Source organism: Lepisma saccharinum, chromosome 29, assembly GCF_977018435.1.
Source record: "Lepisma saccharinum chromosome 29, izLepSacc3.1, whole genome shotgun sequence".
In the NCBI taxonomy this organism is placed as follows: domain Eukaryota; kingdom Metazoa; phylum Arthropoda; class Insecta; order Zygentoma; family Lepismatidae; genus Lepisma; species Lepisma saccharinum.
The window spans coordinates 26,960,610-26,973,039 of NC_139257.1; the positions used below are offsets into that span (position 1 = coordinate 26,960,610).

Sequence of the window (12,430 nt, forward strand, 5' to 3'; positions counted from 1 at the left end):
AATATGCAGGGAAGCACGACAAAAGAACACTCTATGGGGATATGTAATGCCTGTCCCCCAATTTGGAAAGAAAGAAAATTGAAATTCCGCAATATTTTCAAAAGTCACAATTTTTGGGAAATTTAAAAAATTGGACCTTCGCCCCTCGATCACTAATTGTCACACGTTGTTCCGGCGGAGAGAAAATCTGAGAGATCTGACATCATTGTTCCCTGCCCCACCTCACCCCTCTGTTGCACTACCCCGCGCTCACCTAGAAACTGATGTGAAGCGCTTCCGGTATGTACCGATCTGGACTGAACAGGACCTTAGTATATTTTATAATTTTTGGACTAGAAATAAAATAAAAATAACTAAAATTTATCACTCTTAATATCAGGTAAGCAAATTGAAAAATGTACAAGGGGAAGTCACTAAATAACAGGAATTTTATTCTAAACTTCATGGAGATTTATGCACAACGAAAATTTCTGTTTCGGCACTCAAAAAGGTTCCTTAGCAACATGCCATAAAGGAGTCATGACGATCGAGCAGTATGCACCTGAGCAGTAGCATGTACAACATGGCCGCTACACTGTTGAAGAGCAACAAAGTGTTTTTCGTTTTTTGTGGTCAGAGGAAGTGAAACCTTCTGAAATCTACAGCAGAATGAAGGTTCAGTACGAAGGCAATTGTTAAAGTCAGGGGAGTGTGTATGAATGGGTGGAAATATTTCAAGACGGAAGACGAAATGCCAGTGATGAACACTGGAGTGGGAGGCCAGTATGCGTGGCAACTGAGGCAGTGAAACAGCAGATCGATTAGCGAATCTGTTAATTTAGTACTCTCTCAGCTGACTTAAACAATTGCCTCCGTACTAAACCTTCATTCTGCTGTAGATTTCAGAAGGTTTAACTAGAGTAGTTTTCAATACATTTTGTAAATAGAATCTAATGGTATGAAATAATTTTCATTGTTTCACTTTGACATATGAACATGCACATGAAGCAAAAAAAGAAGAAAGGAAGAAAATACAGCTATGCACCTTTTAACACACTTATCAAACGTACTCTCAATGACACCACTTTTTCCTTAACTATATCTAAAATAGAAAATCTAGCATCAAATATTTGTATTCTGACATTCAAGTGCATCATGTATAATTTGACTCATAAAGCTGGTCACTGAGCAAGTCACCTAGTGTGGTTTTCAACCATTGAGACTACAGCACAGTAAATTAATTTTATAACAGTCTGTTAAATCAAGAAGACTTAGGTGGGCAGGTCATGTAGCACGAATGGGAGAGGAAAGAGGAGTTTACAGGATTCTTGTTGGGAAACCTGATGGTAAGAGACCTGCAGTAAGGCCATGACGAAGATGGAGGGACATTGAGATGGACCTAAAGGAAATAGGTAGAGATTGAAAAGAGTATATACATCTTGCTCAGGATAGGGACAGATGTTGCTGCAGTCATGAACCTTTGGGTTTAAAAAGGCTAGAGAGTTAGTTAGTTAGTTCTACAGCACAAGCGTGTGAAAGTTTGTTTAAAGTTCATTTTATGCTCAGATAGTAGTATAACCATGATTGGATCTAGTTTTTAAATGGAATCCAAATCATTATGCAATATGTCTTCACTGAGGATAAAACCTGGTACCCATCAGGCACGGATCCACAGAAAGGGTAAAAGGGGAGATCACCCCTCCAAACTGCCATGTTTTTGGATATATTATTATGCATAATAATATTAAAGACTCATTCGTTTTGTATTGTTATCACCACATTTAACAGGCTCGATAAGTCCACTGTATGCTCATCATAGACTAATAGGAACTGGACCTACAGTTTAAGTTTGTATCAAAACGAGTCTACAAGATGCCTTAAAAGGGACTCGGACCTGAGACCACTGCAGAGAATATGTTTTTATTTCTTTGTTTATTTTTTGTACTCCTATTTGACCTGTGACAAATGGGAGGAATTATGATAACAACAGAGGCGTAGCAAAAAGGGGCCTCGCGTTCCTTGGGCTTCTTTTAAAATGTAATAAATAGAGTTGAGAAAAATAGATGGAAATGGCTATTTTTTGTGTTTTTAATCGGTTATAAATTCTAGTGAAACATTACAATTTGAATGAATATGTCAACTATTTAGTATTGTAAATAAACCGGGTGGTAGACATCTGATTTTAGAATATTCAGGAAGCCAAACAACAACAATGAAACGTTCTCTTTCAAAGCTTGATAAGCATAAACACAATTTTTGAATTCTCATAATTTAGCCTTTCACAACAATGTTTAACATCCAAAAACTGATGCCCAGACTCGCACATAAGAATTATATTATTCTAAAGCTTCAAATTGGATTTCCACTTCAAAGTGGAGAGATACTGGCCGCTGCAGGATAGTACGTACGTTTTTCAATTTTATTATTTTCAGTCGCTTTTATATAATTTCTGGCTAATAGCGATGATGTAAAATGATTTAGCTAATTCCAAAATATGATATTATGAACCTCTAAGATCTTTTAACTAACGCTGCAAGTGAAATTGGTTAGCTACAATTAGTAAAAAGTCAACATTTCCAGTCCCCCCCTAGCTAACTTTTTATATATAAAAAAAACATCCATTCAAAAAAGCCTACTTTTTTGCAGCTCTAGGCACTACACATTTGTCCACGAGGGCAGTGGTTAAATAGATAAAAATTCATACACAAACAAACCTATACATAGAACTCAAACTTCATGCTTTGACATCACAGCTTCACAGAGTGACATTAACTAAAAACGAAGCTATTGTGTTAAAAATGAATTAAGCTGCTTTACATGTCACCTCTCCTGCTAAATTGAGATCAAGATTATGGTATGGGCAGAAATTGTCCATTCATATGCTCCTGTTCAACATTATGCAATTTTCACAAAATGCTAGACATAATATTTGGAGCGAATGCAGAATATAGAGAATGTCTCCAATTTCGTTAATATTTGGTATACTAACTAAATTTGGCCTTCTAATCACGAATCTGTTGCTAAAATTCAGAGGTCACATCTGGAAATCGGGTAAAAAGCTGATGTAAGTTGAGAATTTTTTTTTAAAGCTGAATCGCATTGGTTTACAAACAAAATTTTAACTAAGCTTGCTTAACCTAACCTTACCGGAAATGGTTCGTGGGGCTATCCATCAATGGTTTGTGAAGCTACCCGTTCACAGTGGCGAAGCGTAGATTTCCTAGCAGGGTAGGCACAAAAGTGCGATAATTTCCATTAGTTGCTTAAATATGTAAAAAGAAAGGGAGGGGGAGGGGGCTATGTAATGGAGAGTGGTTCAATGTCTCTCCAGACCGCTTCTTTACTTGCCAGTGGCGTGACGTTCTCGAGCCCTGTTGTCAATTCTTCATCACTTTTATTCTAAATTTATTTTGCAATTGAGGTGAAAAGGGCTAGAAACCCCCCCACCCCATAATTTTCGGGTCAGTCTGACGTTTGTGCCGTGAGCAGACGACAGAATTCCGCACTTTCAGCGGCTGTCAGTTTGGTACGTTCTAACTATTCTATGGTTCTACTGCTGCCAACTTAGTTTTTTTTGGCAAGACTTCCTCGCACCGAGGAAAACACCATTGTTATCTGTTGTCTGACTAAAGGAATGATTGTAGTTAATTCCAGTCTTGGCTTTCTACATAAATGAATTTCTAACACCTGTATGTGCAAGTAAACATAATTTAAATTTTGAATATTTTCGTCTTATTTGTTCTGCTCTATGCAAATCGTGACGATGAGAATGTATGGAGAATGAATTAAAGATGATCAGGAAACATTGACATGACCACAATTAGGTCACCTGGCTTCGTAACGTGTTAGGATGACCATTACGGGGCTTTCAAGAAAAAACATAAGTAAAGGTGACCTCTCTCATTCAGTGTGTATACTTCGCATCCTAGTTTGTTCTACCCCTTGTGTTAGTAGACACCTTTACGTGATAATAGAACATTGGATCTTTGTTTGGGACCCGGCAACACGACAGGTTACTATGTAACATATAAATAGGTTATAATGAATGTAGTTGCTTGAGAGAATAGAATCCCAATTTTTAGGCGCAATTCAGCTCTATTCTGCCAATCCAATGTGACAACACTGGACTGTTCCGCCAGACCTGAAACAGACATGGCCCGCGCAATAACCCCATAACACAAAACTCTTTGTCCTAAACCAGGGCGCGAAATTTCCGGTCGCCAGGTCGCCATTGGCGACCAAAAGTTTGAGGCTGGCGACTAAAATTTTGTTGTTTCAAATGTGTGTCAAACATGTCCGAACATCTCAATCCAACGTTCGTACATGGTTTTGGAAAGTGAGCCGATTGAAAACCCCATGTCCACTCAACGCCGACCCCATCTTACAAATTTATTTAATGTAGGAAACTATGTAGCTAAACATGAGAAGCCATTTAAGGACTTTCTAGATCTGCTGTGTTTGGCAGGAAAATTAAGTGTGAGTGTTCTACCTAAGTATGGAAATGAAAAGCAATGCAGAGAATTTATTCATTTCATAGCTGAAACTTTGCAGTTAGGTCTAGTGGAGAAAATAAAGAAAAGTATATACATCAGCCTTCTGGTGGATGGATCCACAGATAGATCATCAGTCGAGCATGCAAATGTGTACGTCTAATAAGACAATAGGTTCAAATAAATACAGAAACAAGTATTACATTGTAGGCTTGGGTACTGATGGTGCAGCAAATATGGTTGGGCACAAATTATTATTGGCTGTGCAAATGAAAGCTATTTGTAATAAAATGATAAATATTCACTGCCTTGCACACCGTTTGCAGTTAGCTGTGTTGGAGTTAAATATCGTAGAGCATTTGATTCCGTGATTAGGAATATTTTTCAGTTTTATCATGGCTCTGCTAAAGACTTCACTCACCTCTTGAGAGAAACGTCAGATGTTATAGGAGAAGAAATTCTAAAACTGAGTGATGTCAACACTATTAGGTGGTTAGCCAGCAAATAAAGTGCTGTAAGAGATCTCTTGCGATCATGGAAAGCTGTTGTGACCGATCTTGAACATGTGGCCCATGGAAAAGACAATGATGGCGCTAAAGCTAAGGGTTTGCTGAAAAGTATGAAGCAATTTAAATTTGTTAAGCTTCTGTACTTCCTTTTGGATTTTTACAGAAAACTGAACCCTTTAAGCGTGGCACTACAAAATAAGAATTTTTGACTTCATTTCTGAAAATTAGAATTGAACACTGGATGATTTGGAATCTAATGTTCGACCAAGCGAACAAGTTTTCTTGGACCATGTATCCCTTTCAGGGAAGATCAGGGATGTGCAGCTCACAAACATTCAAAACGGAGAGCAAGAGTTTCAGACTGTTAATTAACTTAATTAACAATGCGAAGGCGTAAGTCACAGAAAGATTGCAATCTATATCAACAGATGTGATTGCATGTCTGCATGTTTTCGACACCTTGGGTTGGCCTCCCAAAGAAAATATTCTTCAGTAGCGCTACATGTACTTGAACCCGAGCCTCTATTATGAGAAAGTGGATGTTCTGTTAGCAGAGTGAACAGAATACAAACTTTTGTTTCCTTCTCTGAATTTGAATCAGATGCTGGAGAACATACACAGTGAGGAGTGTTCAGCAAGATTCCACAATTTGCTCCAGATTTTGACATTTTGTGCTGTTCTACCACTGACCACAATTTTGTGCTGTTCTACCACTGAGCACAGCTTCATGTGAGAGAGGTTTCAACAGACTTAAGACTACTTACAGGAACTCTCTGAAGACTGAGACACTGGATAATTTGCTCTCAGTGTTTGGCCAAGCAGCTGCGATTAATAAGTGGTACTTCAGTGTAGAACTATAGCGCTACACAAAAATTAATTCCTAAGGTATGTTCTTTTTAATAATTGCTCATATTTTTATTATTTATCAGTAAAATAGTGGCGACCAAAGATTTTAGTCCGGCGACTGACTTCAAACTTGAAATTTCATGCCCTGTCCTAAACCCAAAAAAAGTCTTCCCTTGTATTGTACTCTTATTGACCGCCCTCTTCTCTTGTTATCCCTTCAGGGCAAACGAAACTGCCTACCTCTTCGCTTGTGTCGGCTGCATAAAAAAATGTCTGCTTGTAATATTTATTCAACGACAGTGTTCACGCATTAAATAACGTTTCAACAACTTTGAATTTTTTTTTAAATATTTTGCTGTCACTTGCCACTGCTACTTGCAAAGGAAAATATAGTTGAAAACATTTTAGATATGATTGTTATAAGAAGGAAACATGAAAGACCAAAAGTGGGTCCTACCTTACTGATGATTACATCTTCACTGAATTAAGAACTCGATTGTTCTTGCATTTCAGTCTGGCACTTCTTGCGTAAATCTGATCGCTGCACAACACACGAATCACAAACAAAGCTCTACCACCTTGCACCTCGCGCTCCGAGCCACTCTGCCTTGTAGCGTCCTGAGCAGGAGGCAAGTTTTCACAGAGAGGGAACGAACGAGGGGAATCCCTGTTCACGATAAAAATGAATTATTCTATTTCCAGTGAAAGTAAAACTACTTTGTAAATATAAGGCGTAGCTAGCATTTTCATTTACATAATTTGGTATGAAGACTTACTTTACAAATATAAGTTCTTTAGACTTTCTGTTTACGCTACGGTGTTGGGTGAATCGACAAGACCATCAGCACTCTGACCGAAAAACGAAGTCAGAACTACACTACTCCGTAATTTTCAATTTCACTTATAATTGTCGATGAAAGGAAGGAAAACCTAAGTTTCGTACAAAATATGGAGAATGTACAATGAAATAGAAATATCTCTGCACGAACACAGGCTAATGTTTACAAAAAATGCCGGTACACCACAAATTTCCAACCCTGGCGGAAATGCAGTGTTGCTGATATTCTGTTCGTCCTAGTGGGTAACACCGCGAGGCTGGCCTCAGGAGCACGTTATAAGCATACGTACAGTACTCGTAAGATTAGGCTTCCCGCAGATACGACCGTACGACGGAATGTAAAGAGAAGAGGCCCCAGCAAATGTGCCTCACTCCGTGGAAAGTTCGTATACTGGACAGGGTTAGAATTTTTTTGTAATTATCATAAATGAAAATTCCAAACTTTTCCATTGCATTACATGTGTTTTGACAAAATAAGTAAATACACCTTTCAAAGAGTAATGGCGTGGGTAGGTCCGGCCTCCTGGCCTCATAGGACACTTCGCCACTGCCCGTTCATAATGTACAGATCAGAAGGCTAAAATTAGTTAATCTACCAAATATTAACAAAAATCAAGATACTTTCTTACCCTAACCTTACCGGAAATATTTTTGTGGGGATATCAGTTAAATCTTTTCCCAATGAGCACATATTGTAACAAAATATAAGTTCTGTAACACTAGCTTCCTCACTCCGCACAACACCATTTTTCTAGAAGAACGCTCCAACACTGTTGCCAAACCTACCTCTAATCAAAGTCCGCAATGCCAATGCTCTGCAAGTAACGAAGGAACACTGTAGACAGCCCAACGAATGCCGAACGTCACTTGTTCATATCATCAAGCATGGTTGTTATGTTTATGTATGGAGAATGATTGTGGTAATGAAGAACGTAATTTTGCAACATATATAGACGTAAGTGTACAATTTTTAAACGTGACCCCCCCAAATCTTAACTCCAGATACGTTACCAGGACTGCATATTTAGTGGGTATAAGAAGTAGGAAAAGAATTGGAGACGTTTTCTATATTGTGCAGTCATACCAATCAAATTTGAGAACATTGGGTTCATTGTTGCAGTCTCCTGTTCCTCACACACTAATGAACAAAGTCCATTCAGTTGCTGTTAATTGGTAAAAAACACACAGGAAGATCTAGGTAGTACAGAAGCCACAATGAAACTTTCAATTGCATTTTTCTAAATTTCATACATTTGTGATTTATCAAGTTTTATTCCCCCAATTTATCACACTCTAATAATTAACCGGAGTAACTGGCATTTTACCAGGTTCTAAACTGTACGTGATCTACAACTTAGCCTGGCCTTTTACATGGACGAATGCATTCTTTAGTTGGTGTATATCAAACTCATGTCGGTGTGCATTTTTTTTTTCTGCACACCATACAGTTGGAAAATACTGCAAGGTGTTCAAATATGGACTGCTGCTAAGATATCACATGACGTTGGTATGAAGGGGTATTAATTACATTCCTAAATGGTTTTCCTTGTTAAGTTAGATAAGTCAGGTTTAGGGTTGTAGCATTAAATAACGTCAATAAATATTACCATGGTGATTTCTGATTCTCCTAATTTTCTGCTACTCTCGCCACTTGGTGAAAGTAATCAAGGCCAATTAAGTTATGCAGTATTCATGCAGTCTCTGCAATTTTAAGGTCCGTGAGATATCTTGTAGACATGAAGAGTGGCATGAAAATATCTGAATTTGAACTGAATGTCATCTGACATTATGATGTATGTACAACTGGAGCTGATGTAATCAAAGATTGTAGTTATAGGCAAATTATCAATCACCATGTTCATTAGCTCTCTTTTGGGCAATGGAAGGTTTTGACAGTTGGGGAAAGAAAAAGGCATTGGTGAAACAGAGGACAATATCTTCAGTAGCATTTGTTAACTTTCTCTTATTACAAAAAACAATGAAACATTGATACCCTTGATGCTCTGTATCCGCACCCTCCAGTAAAAAGTGAAAAATTTTGCATGGTTTATGAAGTGAATACAGCAGCCAAAAAAACACATAGATGGAGCACTGGCTACTGCTTCATACATCATCATATCTGAATTACAAAGGTCAATGAATTTACAATAAATATAAATTATTTTACATTAAAATATATAAAATAAAGTAAATGAAACATGAAGGATTGAAAACTTTCGAAACGAAAATAGAAGTTAGGAGGGTTACATTTCTTGGGAGTTTTTAAGCTCTTTTGACCCTGAGAGAATTTTTTCCAATCTTTTTACGATTTATTAGGTTAGGAGTGTTAAAGTTTGTGATGTTTTTATTTGTCGTGCATGCAACTGGTTTTTACGACTACACAAACAGCGAAAGTACTCAGAATATTTTACTTATGTGTGTTGTACTTTTGGATCAAATATTTCACATTGTGGTTTCCACAGGCTGAAACACATCTTGTATTACATAATACACCGAAATCTATCAAAAAGAAGTGGACATAATTCTCGACGGAGTAGTCGGTACAACGTCCCGAAACATTTGTCTACTAACCTATTTGATTTGCAGCGTGCTGACTGGCGCAGAACACGTGTATAATGAAAGTCAAATAAACCATACTCATACTTACAGTTTCCAAGATTAATCCTCTAGTTACACTATGAGACAACTTAGCACATGACACGAACGTCCTTTTTTGCGAATCACTTAGTAATTGTTTGGTGAAATGCGAAAATTGTTTGCCGGACACACCCTGCAAAAAGCACCGCATAATGACTAACGTAAGCACCGAGTCTACTACGTAAGGTACATTTCATGTAGCATTCATTATATTCTACGTTTTCTTAATCTATTATCCACTATAATACTACGTTTAGCTTATAGTGACTTTATATATTATGTAAACAACAATAATCAAGGCTTTTCTCAACTACGGGAAACTTCTAATAAAAAGTAAACTAAACGAACAGTACACCACAGACTATTTCATTTGCTTCATACTCTTCATGTTCTTTCAAATAGTCCAGTGCCGTGAAGCAGATCATAGAGTGGAATACATAAGTATAAATGAGCAAATTGTCCTTTTTATTTACCAAATGACAGTAATGATCGCTTCAAGAACCGAAACAAACAAGTCTATGACAAACCTCTACACCAGCATACGTAAGAATCCGTTCCTTAAAAACACACAGGGTGCAAGCATGGACGTCCACAGGATTTTTTCCAGGGAGGGGCAAGGAAGGTATTTTTTTTCCAGGGGGGGCAAACAAGTCACGTTTCGCCCCAAAAGAGTGTTGTTCCCTAAAACAAAATTGCTTAAATTTGAATGTATGGTGTTCATGCAATAATTAACACATATTATTGTGGCTAAAATGAAATTTTATGTGTGAAATACATAATTTTTGGTTGACTTCCATTTTCCAGAGGGGGGCCACGGCCCTCCTTGCCCCCCTTCCGGACGCCCATGGGTGCAAGAGAAAAAAATGTGAAAATACTAGTCATGGACAATTTGATGAGCAATACTTGTGTATCACACTCGTTGTAATCATACTGTAATCGCCAGAACTACACGTAGAAAAGAAATAATAAATCGTCATGTTTTTAAAGTAGTAATCACACACCCCTCCCCCTTGATTCGTAACATTACATTGGGAGGAAGCTTATCGTGCCTTCGAAAATCTAGTTCCATTTCTTGTGCAACTTAGCTCTTTTATACGTATCCGGCTTAGCAACACTGGTCGGGATTTATCCAAAATTTTCAGTGGGTGTTTGAATAAATCACTGCTGAAAGTTCAATGGGCAAAACCTTCGGTTGGAAACTATTGCCAACTCAACTTTGACCTCTTCCAACAAGAAAATAAAATCGTAGTATAGTTGGGTTCCACTACAGTCTCATTTTCATCAAAATATAATATTGGGCCTCCCATATATTTTTATTTTTTTCAGTTTTAAGTCCACTTGTGCACAGATAGGCTAATCAGGAGTGTACCTACCTCCTCCAGGCCAGGTGACCCTTTGATTATATTGGTCCTTTTGCTTTGAACAAAACCTTAGCATCTCTCCCTCACCCCATCCCACTTCAAGTATATATGCAGTGAAGTAAAGAAAATATTAAAAAGTATAATTTTATATTGGTCGTAGGCAAGGATTCTAAACAGTTTATGATCCAACATTTATGTCTAATGTTTGCTATTAAAAGAATAAACATAAATTACTGTCTACTGTAAAATTGCATGTATTGACTTCAGTGTTTTTGACAGTTTTGTTCTTTGTCAGTGGTCTGCCCTATTGATCAAATGGGTAACACTTTACTATACCGGAGACGGATTTCTTCAAATTTACAGGAGAAAGTTTAGTTTAGTTTAGTTTATTTGCATCCAAGGACTACCGGTGTGTACAAATTACAGTACATGGAAATATAGGACATGTCAATACTTACATTACAATACAATACTACATTAATAGATTTTACAAATACAAAATTTATAGCCAAAAATTGTAAAAAATTGGGTCTTACTCTGGTATTATATCAAAATCACAAAAAAAAAATATATATATATATATATAACATGAGAAGATATAGAACATTGCAGCCTACTTCTAGGTGATACTAATTATCCACTTTCATTTGACATTTAATTTTACAAGAATAATATGTGATTATACTGCATTATGTACATTTGTTTTATGTAAAATTCGCTTCCATGTATTCAGCTATAGAATAAAAAACATGCTTCAGAAGCATTGATTTTATCTTGTGCTTGAATATCATCAATTTTGGTTCTTTCCTCACATCTTGTGGTAGTTTATTGTAGAGATCTATGGAAGAGTTTAAGGGACCTTTCTTGCATAATTTAAGGCGGCAGTGTTTTATGTGAAGTTTGTCTTTATTTCTTGTGTTTAGGCCATGTATTTCCTCATTTGTGGCAAAGTTGGAAATATTTTGCTTAATATAAATTAAGCATTCATAAATGTATATGCAGGGAAGAGTTAACACATTAAGTTTACGGAAAAGAGTACTTACGCAAATCATTTTCTGTAGCGTTGTTGATGTTCAGGAATGTAGTTTTGATCCCTTTTAATTTGTAATTCCGATGTTGTCCGTACATGCTAAATTGAAGGAGTGCTAATGGAACCTAACCTAACAGGCCTAACCTAACCTAGTAGGCATACCTCGTCCCCGCGATGGTTCGTGGGGCTATCGTATGTAAGAAATAGACATTATTTTCATTAGAAATCCATTATTTCACCTAAAGAAATGTTCTGCAACGCAGAATAGTACGTTATCAATGTAAAAAATTGCAAAATAAATCATTGATAGGTGTCTCCGGTATAGTAAAGTAGTACCGATCAAATGCATATATGTGTTGTGTACCGTTACACATAGTACACTCACCTCAGTTAGTACTCCGGCAGTTTGTTTCTTTCTGCAGCATATTTGTAGAAGATACAATTCAACATTCAAGTGTATCAATACAGGCTGTATAATACACAAATCGTTACTAACTTCGTTAATCTTGTACAGATACTCTCGTTCAATGTACATAATCATAAGCATGCTTAGAGAACATTAAAAATATTTTTCATAAACATTTCAAGTATATGAATTGTGTGTATATTACTTGTTTTATATTAGTAGCATGTGGCACTAACCACTTCCTGAATGCTGCCTAGATGTCGTAAATTCTGGTAATGGGGTGATTTTCTTTGTAACTTCTCATTATATCTTTAACATTTTCTTTTCCAGGCAG

At 37.0% G+C, this 12,430-nt stretch overlaps 1 protein-coding gene across 2 annotated transcripts in view; it reads right to left on the reverse strand.

Moving 5' to 3' along the window:
* Window positions 1-9,661, reverse strand: part of LOC145981613 (cytochrome c oxidase assembly factor SCO1-like) — a 30,997-nt gene extending 21,336 nt beyond the window's left edge. For both annotated transcript variants that reach the window (XR_014440977.1, XM_083114982.1), the window contains exon 1: window positions 9,310-9,661. Coding sequence is in view for 1 of the 2 variants with exons in the window: in XM_083114982.1 (XP_082971108.1) it covers window positions 9,310-9,450 (141 nt within the window). In the remaining variant the exon portion in view is untranslated. The remainder of the gene's footprint in view (window positions 1-9,309) is intronic.
* Between the last annotated feature and the right edge of the window lie 2,769 nt (window positions 9,662-12,430).